The sequence below is a fragment of the Falco peregrinus genome, chromosome 4 (genome assembly GCF_023634155.1).
Source record: "Falco peregrinus isolate bFalPer1 chromosome 4, bFalPer1.pri, whole genome shotgun sequence".
NCBI lineage: Eukaryota > Metazoa > Chordata > Aves > Falconiformes > Falconidae > Falco > Falco peregrinus.
This window is the reverse complement of record NC_073724.1, coordinates 46,653,753-46,669,597: the sequence shown is the minus strand read 5'-3', so window position 1 is coordinate 46,669,597 and position 15,845 is coordinate 46,653,753. Positions and strand designations below refer to the sequence as shown.

The 15,845-nt window shown below is 41.4% G+C and overlaps 1 protein-coding gene across 2 annotated transcripts in view; it reads left to right on the top strand.

Moving 5' to 3' along the window:
• Positions 1-15,845, top strand: part of MRPS6 (mitochondrial ribosomal protein S6) — a 47,071-nt gene that overhangs the window by 24,412 nt on the left and 6,814 nt on the right. The window contains exons 2-3 of one of the 2 annotated variants that reach the window (XM_055803170.1): positions 9,987-10,066; positions 10,149-10,288. In XM_055803170.1, coding sequence (XP_055659145.1) covers positions 10,055-10,066; positions 10,149-10,288 — 152 coding nt within the window. In that variant the 5' untranslated portion in view covers positions 9,987-10,054. The remainder of the gene's footprint in view (positions 1-9,986; positions 10,067-10,148; positions 10,289-15,845) is intronic. The other variant, XM_055803169.1, reaches the window with a different exon arrangement.

The following is a 15,845-nucleotide window of genomic DNA, read 5'->3' as shown; positions in this document are numbered from 1 at the left end:
ATGTTTCTCTGGGTGTGGAGTCCCGGCCCAGGCAAGTTGCGGGCACATTCAGTAAATGCCACAGCAGCATTTATTTTGAGGGTTCACTGGAAAAACCCAAGGAGGTGCTGGTAATGTGTACTCTTTGCGTGCTGGCTCTGATGAGAGTTCTGCCTGCTTGGATGTGGCTGTCCCAGTTTGCCCTGTACGAGTTCTTGTGCCAGGAAAGCGGACAAGCCAGGAGGTTTCAGCGCCACGCTTTCTTCCTGCCTGTCTGGCAAGCCTGTTTAATTGGGTTGTACTTGATGATTTGGGTTTTTTTGATGGTGTTTTTTTGGTGGTTTTTTTTTTTTTGAGGTGTTTGTAGACTGATAGGAATAAGGTGATAATTTAACTTCATGGTCACGATGTTTATAACCTTCAATTTATCAGCAACTATTTTCAATGCTTACCCGAACCATGAAGCTAGGGTTTTTTTAAGTCAGTTTGCAGTATCCCGGTATATATGCTGTAGTGCATGCGAGAATTTGAGCAAGAAGCTGCAGAGGTTAATTTTCACTTGCGCACACCAGTTGGTGAAAACAGTGCAGCTTCCACATTAAATGCTACTCTGGTTCAGAGCCAAAGATAGATAGTTTTCTGCAAAAGTGTGATGATTTAAAAATTGTGGCTATAGTCCTCAGCACACTCTTTGGATTTTGCTAACCATGTTCAGGTTTTTCTTAGTTCTGACTCTTCTTTGTTCTACAGCAGTAAGGGCGTGCATGATGGGTGTGACAGCTACATGTCAGGAACCAGATCTCTAGTCCTTAAAAGATTCTCTCATGGAAGAGAGCTCTTCAGTGGCTTAGTCTAGTCTGGACAGTGCTAGTGGTACACCCTAGGTCTGGAGTGTTGGGGACTTGGTTGGAATATATCCTGATGCCTGACTACTACAGTTGGTGCTTTAGACAGCTGTGGGTATTTCTCCCAAGACTGGACTATTGCTGGCACTCTAAGGCTGGAAGCCTCCAACCCAGAGAATTTAAAAATTGACTGCATTTGGCCTTTGCAGCCATGACTCAACGGAACTGGTGTTTTTCTTCTGGAAGCTATGCAAGTGCCTATTTCCTTCACCACTGTGCAGATTTCCCCCAGTTAGAGAGGTATGAAAGTTGATCTGGAAAATGCTGAACGTGCCCAAGGCAATTACACTGGAAGAGCCTCTGTGGGTTTAGAGCTGTCTGCGTTGTGCCATGTTGGCCAGCAAGCTATTCCCTGTGGAGAAACGTACCAGGCTGAGTATCGCGTGGCAGGGAGGTGGCTGGGGTTTTGAGCCCTGAGCATTTTGTGTAAAATGTATTGAAGCCTTCCTCCTTCTTGGTACCACCACTGGCTTTGCCCCAGAAGCATCCAGGGAAGCAAACGATAACAGCAGCAGCGTGAAGGTAGTTTGATTCGTGGCCCTTCCCCAGCTTGCAGAGAAGCTTGTGAACGGAGGTGCCAGGCAGCTGAAGGTATGATTGCTCTGTGTTCAGGCAGTCTTTCTCTTTCAAACACTTGGAGAAAGGGGATGGTGGGCTTCTGCTTACCTTGGAAATAGCAGCCATTGCTCTGGGACTCTTTCTGTCAGCGTCTGTAAGTTTTCCAAGCTGGTGTTAAATATGTGGGTGAATAGAAGAGCTTAAAATAAGTTGATGAGAGAGAATTCTAGGGGAGCTGGAAACAAGGCTGGGTTAGAGGGAAGAGAATGAAAGAGTGAGGCTATTTGTGAATAGAGATCTTATCCAGAATTAACATTCTTAAAATCAGTCTTGTCTTGAGAAGTTTGGTAATATAGGTGACATTCTTGAGAAGTAAGCTTCCAAACTTAAGTTCTAGCTTAATTCTGGTACTGAGTTGTATACGTTATCTTCCATTTACAGCCTGTTTTCTTAGGACTTGCATCATATTAAACATCTTGGCAGGTAAAATTGCACCACAAGACCTATTATCCAGAGGAGGCATAACTACCTTTCTCAAGAAAGCAGTAAACTGTAACAGTCAGGTGTAATCTTGAAAGATGGGGAGGGAGAAAGAGCAAAACTTCTGCTCTCTGTGGTGCTAAAATGCTGAATGCATCTAAACATACTGTTGTGCACAGAATTTCTTCTTTAAACTTGTTTAAGGATGGCTTGATGCAGATCTTCGTTGGACTATGCTGCACGTTAAGTCTGGCTTTACATTTTGCTTATCTCAGGGTCTTCTGAAGGTGGGTCAGTGAGGCTGGGCAACTGCAGTACAAACACTTGAGGAATCAATGGGAGAGTTTGAGAAGCTGAAAACAGTTCCAGGGTGTCTTAAAACTGGCAGTTCATTGTTTCAGGGAGTAGAATTGATGACGTGAATTAGGAAACGGCAGCCATGTATCCCCTTGCAGTGGGCTCAGGAAGAGGTTTACCAGTGAGAAATACGGCGATGGTGAAGGGAAGCACTGGCTTCTTGACTGTGGTTCCAGCTTCTGTATCACAAGATTGAGGAAGGCTTTTTTTCCCTCTCACTTTTCTGTTTTTCTGCTCCTAGTGTTATCTTTTTGTTCTCCTCATTGGAATGTCTCTTCTGTTTTTCATCTTGAAATACAACAAATGTGGAAACAACAGAAATTGTATGTGAGCGTGTGTGCATTTCAAAAGCCAGGGAGAAAAGGTGTTGGAAAATAACTCCCTCTGTTGTTTTTTGGCTTGTTGTTTGATTTGTTGGTTTTTTTATTATTTTTTTTTCCTTTCCAGTCTTGAAAATTTAAGCTTCAGGAATACATAAAATAAACTTGATGAAATTATTCACATCTGAAAGTGATGAGAGGAACAGAACTTACTTGTAGTTTCTGGTAAGCTTGGTCGTAGCAAGTTTCTGATAAGTAGATTTTAGCTGACTAGGAGTATTACACTGACGTCCATAATATAATTTATTATGGTTGGGAAGAAGAGGGTAAGTTTCTAAATGGACTTTAGAAGATGTTTAATTGATTCAAAAATTGTGGCCAACTGTTATGTTAACTGTTTCTAGTAATAAACCTTTGAAATGGCCCTGAATCATGGAGGATTTGGTTGCTGTTTACTCCAGACTTACAAGAGACCTTCTAGAGTTCTCTTTAGAAATTATCAAGAGTGTCAGCTCTAAAACAAATTAAATTGAGCTAAGTTCAGAGTTGAGACAGATGTGTTACTTTAACTGTGACTTTGTATTTATAAGGTACTTGTATTACTTTTTTTTTTTAGTTCACTTTCTGTAATAATTTCCTTTGATCTTAAATGTTGAGTTAAAAATTTATAAATATAGCGGAATTTTGATTCTTTGAAGAAGAAAGGTGGATTTTGCAACAAAAGAGATACTTGAATCACTTTGACTTCAAAAGTTGCTGCTTCCTCTGCATCCAAGCCCCCGGGCTTCATATTTCCATCAGGTGAAGTTGTTAGTTCCTTAGCTTATACCTCATTAAAATGTTAATTAAAGATCTGTTTTGAGGGTGGGGTGTTATTTTTAGTTCAGACTGAGTCAGTTTTGATCACTCCCTCAAACTTATTTTTGGTGACCTGCCTGCTATAACTTTTTTGCTATTTGCCAAATCCTCTTCTAGAGTAGTATCACACCTTTTTGTTCAATCACTGTTTGATGGAAATACAGAATGGTTATGTGGTTTGGGAGCACTTGGATTTCTCCCATTTGTTCCTTATTCTGTATCATTTAAATTGTACTGTCATACTTATGGAAAGCCCTGTCCCTACCTAGTGCTGCCCTATGTCCAGCTGTCCCTAGACTGGTCCTTCCCCACCCCTGCCTGGGTCTGAACTTCCAGGCAGGTGTCCTGAGTCCTCACATTTTTGTTGCTCAGTTTCTGGACATCCTGATTGTGCTCATTGGACACATGCAGGCCTTTAGCAGGGGTGCAGCACAGGTCCCACATCTTCTGTTCACTTCATCTACTGCTTTTATCTTTATTTCTGAATAGTAGGTATCCTTCAGTAGTTGTGCACTACTTAGGACTGCTGTTCTGTGTTGTTTATGCTTATATAGTAATTGCAGCTTTACATCTTGCACCAGCAGTTCAAGTTTGTTCCCTAGGCAGACGAAGAACAACCCTGCCACTAGCTGTGTTGTATCTCTGGCTATGGTTTTTACTAATACTAGCGCTAATTTTTTCTTTGCTGTCCATTCTTAATCTGCTGATTATTTTTTTCATCTGCTTGCTGTGTCTTCTTGTACGCTAAAAAAGGGTGTGACAATTAAATGACTCCAGTTTCCCCTTGTTTCTCATTGCAAAGCTCGCTCTTATGTTGGTGTTGATCTTGGCAAGTTCACAAATGTGCGTGTGGTTTTTTTATCATTTTCACTAATAAGTTTCTAGTGTTTTATTATGTAGTAAATGACAGTAATGAGTTGTTCCCCCCCCCCCCCCCCCCCCCCCCCCCCCCCCCCAGTTTCGCTGCTTTTCATTTGCAGCTCTCTTTTAAACATAGATTTTGCATTCTTTATTTTCTGAGGTGGCAATTAATCTCAGAACAACCTTTTGTAACTGGTTAACAACCCAAAACCCCCATAATTTTATCCTACTATTACTACATTGAAAGGATAATCAAACTAATTATGATGGATTTCTTTCTGTTTATAATTCAAGGAGATGTGCCCGCTGACTTCAAATGCTTCCTGTTGAACCTTGTAAGTGGCCAGAAGAACTTGAGTATGGTCCTAGCCCTAAAACTTAAGTATTTGGTGTCTGCTTCCTTTTCTCTCTCTAAAGACTCTTTTTGGAGGAGCTTTGGTGGCTTGAGAAGGCTGCTTTTTTAGCCAGTTCTGGTATTTTTACCCCTTTGACTTTGTGCTCTCTCTTGAGCTCCTCTGGCCAGCTAACAAGATGGAAAATTGAGTAGTGGTGCAGAGTCTTTTTGCATGGCTCCAGTTCCAGCTACAGCGTTGTCCTTCCCTTTAGGTGGGTGTCTTCTTGTTTTTTACGAGACATCAGCATTACCAATGCTTTATTTCAGGCCCTTGCCACATTTCTGGTCTGTCTCCAAGCTGTTCTTTGCAGCTTCATGGTGGACAAGCTCATGTCTCTTTGGCCTCCACTAGAACAGAAGATACTTTGCTATCAGAGTATTCGCCATTTTTTTTCTGTTTGCCTGTTTTTAATACACTTGCTGGTTGCCATGTAAGTTCTGTATGACTGATAAAAACTGATACAGTTTTTACTCAGCTGTTGGTATATAGTCAAAAAGAGGTTGTTGGTGCTGTGTTTCAGTACTTGCAGGTTGTTCTACCGTGTGTTTGTGGCTTTGATCCTGGGTAGTAGTTGATGGTGCTTAGGGCATGGCATGCAGCTGTGGTTTGCGTGGCACCTGGGGCTACGTATAACTTCATGGGAATAGTAGAGCTTTTAATGAACTGAACTGGACCCTTTGTGGAAAGGTGGCCGGTGATCTCAATGCTCATAGTTCCTGTGGCAGCAGCAGCAGCGTGGGGTATCCCTGGCAGTGCAGCCACCTGGTAAATGAGGCTGCAGCAATCCTCATCCGTGGAGAAAGCCAATGATATGCAGAAAGTATGTTTTGTAATGTACCCCATTGTGGTTGTTTTGCCTGGCAGATACAGGGTTGACATGCTAGTTATTGTGTTTCTTCTGGGCAGCTGCAAGTTGAAAAACGCAGGGGTAAAGGAGTAGGGTATTTTGACCTGTAGACAACAGTCCTTCAGGTACTTCTTCCAGGGGCAGTTTTCCAAGAAAAAGCCTGCAGTGACCTCCCTCCTTTTCCTTTCATGGCTTGGTCAGGTCCGTAGAGCTGTACCTTTCTGGGAACAAGGTAATACTTGTGGCTGAATGATACTGAAGCCAGTTCACTAACAGAGTTCACCAAGTTCGCTAAGGGTGAAGGCAGTTAAAAGGACTCTGGCTTGACAATGCAGACAGGAGGGGGAACCAGAGCTAGAATTACATACCAAGGCTTATGCACTCTCGCCAGCGCTTCCTGCTCTCTGGCATGGATATCCTGGCACTGCCTTCCATTTTCTCCTTTTTTTTCTTCCACATCTCTGCTTCCCCACATCTGTGGTACTGGAATTAGTGCTGGCTGTTCAGGAAAAAAATGTTGTGGCTCCTGGGTTGGGAGTCAGGCAATACCATTTCCTATGTCCTCAACTGGCCTGGCTCTGAGGCAAACCAAGGAACCTGTGTCTGTGGATCTTATGGTTAGCAAAGGCTAGCCTATATATAGTTTGGTTGATGACTTTAGGCAAGCTATGATAAACCATGATCTTTTTTGGAGAGGAAGAATGAGAGGGATTACAGTGACAAGCTTTCAAAACCAACAATTAGTTTACGTTTTTAAAGTATGGCCACAAGTGGGGAGGTTGCAAAAATGTGTAATCTTTTACAATCCTTAGTGTAGAAATCTGTGGCTTTCTTTTCTTGTTCTTTTTGTTTTGTTTTTAAATACATGGGACTTGATCTTAGACTTCATTGTGTTTAGAAACTGCACATCATGTTGGACATGTAGCCACTCGGGGAATGTGCTGATCTGTTGGTGTGTATAAGAGACAAAAAGCTTATATGTCATTTGAGGGTATCAGAGGAGTAAACTTACCCAATAAGATATAACTTAAATCTGCATGGTTGTTAAGAAGGGTATGTCAGACTGCTCCACTGCTGGACATACAGCTGTCTGTCTCAAGCTCTCAGTCAATTAAGAACTCCTTTGAACAAAGCTCTGTTTATGGACCAGCGTTTTTTACGCAAGTGGGAGACAAGTAGCAATAGTAAACTCAACAGTATTTTTATTCATTGACCTGACAGATTGCTCCTGTGATAATTGTCTGAGCACTGTGGAGGCTTCTGCAACCTAACCACACACAGCAGGCACAGTGGGAGATGACTTGAATGGCAGATCCTATTCCTTTCCAAGAGTATCTGTTAAAGCCTGGGGTCAGGAGCACTACAGGTGGACTGCAGTACAGAAAATAGTAAAGCTGTTAGGTTAGCTGCCCTTTCCCTCCTAAAACTGCTCATCTCTCTTACTAATGCGGGTAAGTAAAATCCTAATGGTTGGTGTCAGTTTCTTGTTTAAAAAGCAAAACTTTCTAGATAGTAATGCATACTTTAGTACCTGCTTCACAAACTCAGTTCTTGTTTTTCCTCTTCTTTTTTGAAGCCAGGTTTCTATTGTGGTTCTTACAGCATTAAAGAATGGGTATCACTAGCGGCTTTGTTACCCTAGTTTTTGGCTTGCCTGTGTAAAGCTGCTGCTTGACAACAAATGAGAGTGTCTCAGCAGTAGCTCCTGATCTAGATGTGTTTGAGTGCTGAGATCATGGAGAAAGTCTTAAGAAAAGAGTCTCTGTTCCCCTCTCTCTCTTGGTGTTTTGGCATTTGTGGAGTTTGGAGAACAGGGTCAAGTAAAGCAGAGCTGCTACCTTTCTCTGGCTGTTACTGATGTTTCTCCAATAGCAGAAGTTTGAAAGAACACTTTCCACTATGGCAAAACAACATGTGTACGTGATGCAGAGTAAGATTTTGTTCTATGTGCTCTCCTAGTTGCTGGCATTATTGTGAAGACACTATTTGATGTCCTTGCTTGGCTTTTCTTGATTCTGTTCCTCACCTTCAGTCCTGTCAGCTCAGCCAAAGGATTTCACAGTCACTCTTCCTGCTCCTTGAGTACTGCTCAGAGTACTGAGGGAGTAACGTGCCATAGCTGCTGCTTCCCCAGTTCTTCTCTGAGCAGTATTTGCTTGTCCTTCTGCTTGGGTTTGTGGAGAGAGAGAGGACTGCATGTGACTGCTTGGTGGTAGTTGTCAGACATATTTGAGGATGAAAAGTAATGCAGAATATGAGCACATAGAGAAGGTTAAGAATCCAGTCTTGGAATAAAATCCTTGGTTGACGGGATGCTCTCTAGTATTTGAATCTAGTATGCAGAAGTATTTGAGAGATGAGAGACGGATTTAAAGGGGGGAATGAAAGTATTAATGTGGACAGCATCATCAGCTGTGGCACCGACATGCAATGCCTACATGATTTACAGAATTGGTTTAGTGCTACTTTTATAGCAAAGGGCTGTATAGTTGTGGACTGCCTGTCCATCTGTCAGTCTCTCCTTCGTAAGTTTTCAATGCACTGGTTTTCTTCCAGGTAAGCTCAAACGACTTTTGGAAGTGTCAGAAATTGACCCCTGTAACACTTGTGGGAATGGCTTGCTTTGAGGCAAGAGGCCAAAAGGAATTATAAGGAGATACAATTAGTTCTGCAAACCTTTTGGAAAAGGAGGTCCTAAACATGAAAGGTGCTTTCTTGAAAATCTAATGAGTGATAATGGAAGCAACCATCCCAAGTCAACTGAAAAATAGTGTTATTGCTGATTTTGAGCTAAAATATGATTTAAATATGAACTCTCTTAATCCCTTCATCCTAACTTTTCACACTGTAACAAGAGGTACCTTTAGTATTTGTCTCTTGTGAGAAACAATTGTTCTAATGCATTGAAGGATTTTGGCAAGGTAGCAACATTTCTTCATGTGTGAACATTCTTGTCTGGTCCCATAATTGTTTCATAACACAATCTAAACATACGTTGAAGAAAAATTCTGGGCATTTTTGCTGACCTTAGAACTGTTCAGACTCTTTGTGTTGAAAATAAATTTTCCAAACAGTGTATGCAGCTGGAGACAGGATGATAAAATTTCTGATTTATTGTGAGGAGCAGTAGGTGTGATCCGTGATTGACTCTTGACTGCCACAAAAGGCAGGTCTTTCACAGAGCAGTCAGTGTTGTGAAACATCATGTGCTGAACATCTCTGCTCTGCATTTAGAGACTCCTTCATATCACCTTGTATTGTCAGGAAAATGAAAGGGAAATTTCACGTGCTGGAGGATGTGGTGCACTGCATCTTGTGGGATTCTGATGCTACCTTTTCCCACCAATTTCCATTAGGGGATCTGGGCATTAAACAACCCTTTTTCTTAGGCAAGGTGTGCACCTCTTCCTTAGAGACTTAGGAAACTAACTTTCAGTTGTCGTGTACATAAAGTGGTGGAAAGCTTACAGAAGTTTTCTTCTGGCTGAGAAGGGATGATGAAATTATTATGGTGGTCTGATTTTCAGCTTAATTCAGATTTTATTTTGTTAAAATCAGTTCTTTCACTACTTTTCCATTTACAGCTGTTGCCATCTCACTGGACAAGTAGACTTGGGAATATATCTTGTGAAATGTTGCAAGGAACACCGAAGAAAGCTATAGTCTGGTTTGTGTTCAACTGGACATCCATTTAGTTTCCTTTCTCTGTATGAGATCTGTTTATTAAAATACTTTTTGTTGCTGAGAGTATGTAAGTTTGCAGTTGTTTTCAAAACATTCTAATTTGTACTCTATTAACATTTTCATAGATATGGTTGAGTGTCATTATCAAAATGATTCAGTGCTCTAAGGAGCCCTGATACACAGTGAGCAAGAAAATGTTGCATCTGTTTTACCTACTGTTTTTTGGCTGCCTGTCCCTCAAACTTGTTTTTCTAAGGAGTGAAATCTCTGCCTGTTAGACTAATTACTGCACATCAGTTTCTTAACCCTTAAAAAGGCTTGAATGTCGGCTGTACAAAAGTAATGAGATGCGCAGTGGTTTAGCCGAGGGTCCAATATGTATTACACGCGTGCGGTTGAAATGACAATATGAAATAAGTGCAGTGCTAATCGTTTCTGTAGCAAGGCATGGGTTAGTGTTCCCCCAGCACTGTTCATGTCAAATGTTGTGTTGAACAATATTAATGAGCATCGATGGTCCAGGGACCTTAAAACTGTTGCCAATTCATAATTGCTCTTTGCCACATATATTTACTTATACCTGTGCAAAGGTCAGCCAAAGTGATACCAGGTGAGTCAAATCCATTAACTGTTTCCTTTTTCCTGTTGTTTTTGGGGCCTGACTTCGAAATTTGTGGAAACTTTGCTGTTGCCATAATTCACAGAGGAATTGGCTGTTTGTTCTTAAAAATTTTTGTCCTAGGAGGAGGTCTGCTTCTGCTTCCACTTTGCCCTCTCAGTTTACAGAACGATCTCTTCTGGTGCTGAGCCATGCAAGTACAGGTATCCCTTTTAATCACATAATAAGAGTAACCAGATTTGTGTACATTTCCCACTTTTTTTTTTTTTCTTTTTTCTTTTAAAGCCTGAGACTGCAGCTGTGCTGAAGCGCACTGTTGAGGCTCTTATGGAGAGAGGAGCCATTGTGAGGAACCTAGAGAACCTGGGAGAAAGGTCTCTACCCTACAAAATCTCCAGGCACAATGAGCGCCACAGAAGAGGAGGGTATGCATGATGTGTTTTTTCCTTAAAATCCTTTAAGTGCTCCTTTTAAAATGTACATAAGTAACTGTCATGGTTTGGTCTTCCTTGTGCTTTTTGGGAGTACGCCTGTAATGTCTGTGATCTCAATAAGGTGTTGTGTGGCTGTTTCTGCGTGCGTGTGTTTTTGCTTCGAGTGTTTTGTGTCTTTTATTCTGTGGTGTTGGCTTTTTGTCAGCCTTTGGTTGTTGTGTTACAAGTAGCCTGAGTCCAGGCCTGCAGAACTGCTTTCCCCAACATACACAATGTCATTTTAACATAACTGTTTTCCAAGGTAGTCAGGCTGTTTGCTGATAAAAGCCATACTTAATCTGCTGGCTGCTAATTGCTGGTCTGGTTCTTTTTCTCCGGTGCATCTGAACTAAATGTTAATTACTATGTGTACCCTGTAAGACTTGCTTGTGTTTCTGATGCACTTTTTGTTATGGGTGTTAAAAGATGACAGTGTGGTTTACGGGAAGTGCTGTCAATGTAAATGAAGCTGTGAACAGACCTCTCTGTCGCTGGGCTCTCCCCCGGGGCAGGAGGAAGGTGCTGTGGATGTATCCCTGCTTGCTTACCCCGTGTGTGTGGTGTTGCTCCTTGGGGCTAACTCCGACATGGATGCTGGCTCTGGGAGGATGGAGAAGTGTTGCTAGGCAACGCACGCTGCACTGGGGCTGCCTGCCCTAATCAAAATAACAATTAGTGATGTGCGTCTCCTAATCCCAGTAATGCAACTGTGTGTCCATCCGACCTGCCTCTCCCATGGGGGGTGTTCGGCGCTGGAGGAGGCGAGGTGACTCCAGAGGTGCAACCTTCTACAAAGCCCTTCTTGAACCACCTCCCCAGGGGTGACTCATGGTTTTGCTCCCTCTTCTGTGGACCTCTTCATTCTCCTTGGAGTGGGAGTGGTGACAGCTGCCAGTTAAGGCAGACTGACAGAAAAGGTAGGGGAAGAAATCTCCACCACGTGCCTCTTACTTAACCAAAAGCAATGGTGATGTGGCCGTGACTGTCTTGCACTTCTGCTTCTTGGCGACCTTCACAACAAGGCTTGATCCTGCCAGTTTTGCATTTTTAGGATGAGGTCTTGCTGCCTACACACAGGAGCTAATCAAAGCCTTGACTTAGGACAGAATTGCTAGTTACCTCATCCTGTTGGAGTAGAAGCATTTTATAAACATTAAAGTCTTTTCCAATGGCTTCAGCAGAAGGAGGAGCTGGTGTTACTCTTCTTGTACAGGTAGGGAGCTAAGGCAGAAGGACTAAGATCCACTAATTTTGGATGCTGAAGTTGAGACTTTCGGCTTCTGGGTTCCACCCTCAACAACCCCCTTTCCAAGAGTACTTAGTACTCTCTAACATTTCACCACTTCAGATGACAGTTCCTGCTTGGCTTGGGTGGCAGTACTCCTGCAGTTCAAGTCTTGGGTTCTTCAACAGGGAAACCAGGCCAGGAGACTGTAACCAGCATCACAAGTACTGTGTAGCAGACATGAATAGAAGCCATTTCTCCAGGGGATCTTTCAGATGTGTAAACTAGCTTAACTCATTTACTGTAGTAGATTAGCTATTTAATAAGCAGGACCAGGAGATCTGTAGGCTATAACCCTCTTCCTGGAAGAGTCCTCGGAGCAGACATATTTTGTGTTCTGAATGAGGCAAGGTTTTAGTAGCAAATAATTGTGATTGTGTCTTGAAACACAGGTGGGAAGCCATCAGATTACTGTCACTATCGCTGTTCCTCTTCCACCTCCCAGTTCAGTTGTCTCCAGATACTGAGCAGTCATTCTGCTTGCCCTGGATTTGGATCCTTTGTATTTGAATATGACAGTTCCCTTCTGTAAGTTCTTGGCTTCTTGAAAGGGAGAAGTCATTGAGAGAGGGTATTAGAGGAAGTGGTTCTTTTGTGTGCTTTTAATTGGAGAACTCAAGTTCAAGAGACATGAGATACTACAAGGTGAACAAGCAGGCAGTTTCAGTACCTGGTAATGCAGGGGAATTGTATTTCTGTAGATTTTGCTGGGGAGACTACAGTTCAGTGTACAGGTATTGTGGATTCCTGGTATACCATCCAGGATTTTATATGGTCTGGAGAGTAAGTTACTCAGGTTATTAAATATAATCTAGGAATAGGAAGTGAAAAGTCAGTTCTTGATCCACCTTGTAAAATCAGGCAGTTTTACAGCATCTGTAAAAAGTAATTTTTTAACAGGACTCAGTTAAAAAGGCGAGATAAAAAAAAAAAGGCTTTTCAAGATACCTCTCTAAACTGAATATACACCTGCACTTACTAAGAAATCCTGAGGTCTTTTCTCCTTCATTGTAAATTTTTAATTCTGTCTGTGTTCACTTTCTTAGCAGGTTGGTGTAGAGTGGTATATTTAGTACAGTGTGTGTCACCTTTTCCTTAGTCTGGACTTTTTCTGAAGTAACTGAAAGGGTTTCTATGAGAGTGCAAATGATACTCTTGTGTCTGGGGCGGGGAGCGTGTTAAATATTTCAAAGCTTTTCATTTTGAGTTTTTTTGTTTGCTGCTTTTTTTTTTTTTTAATTTTGTGCTCTTAGCAGAGCTTCAGCTGGTTTATTTTCCAGTAGTATGGAGGTGGTTGGAGACTTAGAATGTACACTGAATCTGTTGCTTTGTTGGACCTCCTGGCTGGTGAATTATATGAAAAGTAGTGGAACACAATATTTGTAGCAACAACCTATGAAAATTAGTGCGATACAATAGTCATGGCATGGGTCACAGCTTAATAGTGTGACCTTAGAGACACCGCTTGTCCTAATGACCACTGCATGAACTGTCTTCCCATCACTCAGAATGGCATGGAATCCTCCCACCTGTTAGGGGTGTTTGCCTGAAAAACAGAACAAAACAAAGCAATCTTCCTCACCAGCATAATGAGGCTAGCTTTGCTCCCTTATAAAACTCCTGGTGCTGTCCAAGCTGTGTCTCTTAACCTCAAACCAAGGGCCATCAGTAGGCCAGCACCAGCTATTTGCAGGTCAGTTGAGACCTGCTCTGTGGCATGCCTGGTAGTCGTCCTCCTCTCAGGCTTTTGCTGTATGTTTTTCTTCATTTAGTTAATTCCATTTTTAACTGTGTTTGAAGTCTTTATATACAGCATATCATAAAACTGAGTGATTGACAGTGAAAGGACGTGCAAATACCATGTGCATGGCCAAGCTACTGCTGGACTTAGCCAGGTTTTGGTAGTGTCTTTAGTAAACAGTGAAGAATTACACTGGAAAATACATATTTATAAGTCAATAGGGAGGATAGTGTCTCCTTAATAAAGTGTTTTTTCCCCTCTGAGTTCTGTAGTGCTTCAGCATCATCTGTCTCAGATGTGCCTGTAATGCAGTATATTACAAATTTAAGAATATCCAGGAGACTTTACAGAGAATGAGAATTTTACTGCCAATTGATCTGTAAAGCTGCGATTGTTTCAAAGCCTGCCATAGGGGATTGTGGCCCACAGCTGTCACTGGAATGAGCACTTTTACTCTCCCAGGCAGCTCTGAAGACTTCAGATCATACATATAATTGACTTGTTTCTTCCTAGGAAATTATATTCAGTGAGCAGGTGGTGCATGTGCATTGAGGGTATATTAAAACAAATTCAGGTCTTTCTCTGAAATGCACCTCTTTTGGCAGAAAGCACCCTCCCTTTTTTAAAGACCTGATTTTAGACAGCTTTTGCATTTAAGTAAGCATGAAAATAGTATGTTTCAGGAACTGTTTGGATAAGTCTGAAGAATCAAACTTTTAAATCACTGGTTTATTGATATTTTAAATGGAAGTTGGTTTGGCTACTAATTCACATTTAGGGTATTAATTGCTGTAGTAGAGCATTAATATTTTGGTTTTAAAGTATTTAAGAGCATGATTCAAGTAACATCTCACAAAATTGTAGCAAATGCTATTCACCTTATAGATCAATAAAATCTGACAACCACATGTTGGTTCTAGTGTGGGTTAGGTGTGTAAATTTAGTGAGGCACTGAGCCTGAGAAACTTGCCCGTGGTGGCAGTGTCTCTGATAAAAAAAAAAAAAGTGGAAGAATGTCAATAAGGATTACCAACTTTTTCTCTTACTGAGCAATAGATTTGTGCCAAGTATTTGTTTTACTAGCTACCACTTGTTTATAATTTTTTATGAGTTGTATTTAAATTGCTTTTCACGTGATGCGGTTTTTTTGAAATATTGTATTACATGTATCAGGAGGTGCTTATTTCTGGAACAAATAAAACTGAACTGATTTAAATAAGGTGTGTACTGGTATTTGAATTCAAGGAATGTTAAACTCTGGATTTGTTTGCTGTTTAAGATGGTACAGAAGCATTGAATCCCTCAAAGCAGCTTTCACATAAAGGGTCCAGCCTGAGGCTGGGTGATGACATTGCAGAGCTGTTGTGCATATTTGGTTAGTGCTAAAGTGGAGAATATTGCAACTGCTTGTAAAATGATAGATCTCAGCAGCAATCTGGGTTTGCACTTTGTGGCGTACCTGTTTTCTTTGGCCTTCCCAGGGTATGCCTAATCATATGCTTGTGAGGCTTCATGCTTCAGGGCATCAGATAAAGGAGGTGGTTTGGGGGACGTGGTTGGTATGTAGGATATTTTTACTTTAGGGGAGATGGTACAAGGGTGGCTGCAAAACAGATTTGAATTTTATATTTTTTTAAAAAAACTCCTTTGGGAAGGTAATTTTTTGCAGACCAGGCATCTATTGAACTGGAAGAAGCTATGACAAGGGCTTTGGGGAGAAGAAAGTGTCCAGGTGTAACTGGGTTTTGAATACTGGATACCTGGCTATGCTCTAGAGATTTGTGGTTAGTGATTTTATTCCCCTCTGCCCCTCCAAATGTTGCTTCCATTCTTATTTCTGTTGTTTCTATTATAGAAAAAGATGATATACATCATCCTGGTCAGTGCTCAGATTTTGTAAGGCTTTGCAAATTGGTAGAGCACTGTGACCTTTCTCTTCTACTTTGTTTTGTGTATGTGTGTGCTTTCCCCTATTAAATCTACCTATACTACGGTAATGTTTTTAGAGCTTTGCCCCCACATTTTTATTATTTACTTCATTTGTGAGTTCTTCAGTTAAACTATAATTCTGAATATTCACAACAGTTTCCACGTTCTATTTGCCAGTTTTTCATAGCCTTGTTATTTTTCCCTTTCAAATTTGATTTCTAAAAGATGGCAATTTTCTTTTGTTATTTACTTGCTTGTCTGTTAATCTTTTCGTTTTGCTGTTCACTTCCAGTTATCTCATCAGCCCACTTGTTCTCTGAAATATCAAACTCAGGTTTTACTTTTGTTCTTGCTGAATTGTATTTTGGAAGCTTATCTTAACACCTGCATGGGGAATTTTCTGTAGGTGGTGTGTGCAGGGACCCTGGTGATTGCCAGGGTCCACTGGGGAGTGTGGGATCTATACCAACAGCATCTAATAGGATCGGGAGTCAGAAAATGCAGTTGCAGTTTTAGTTGTGCTGTGGACTTGTGTGATGGGGGAAAATGGCAAG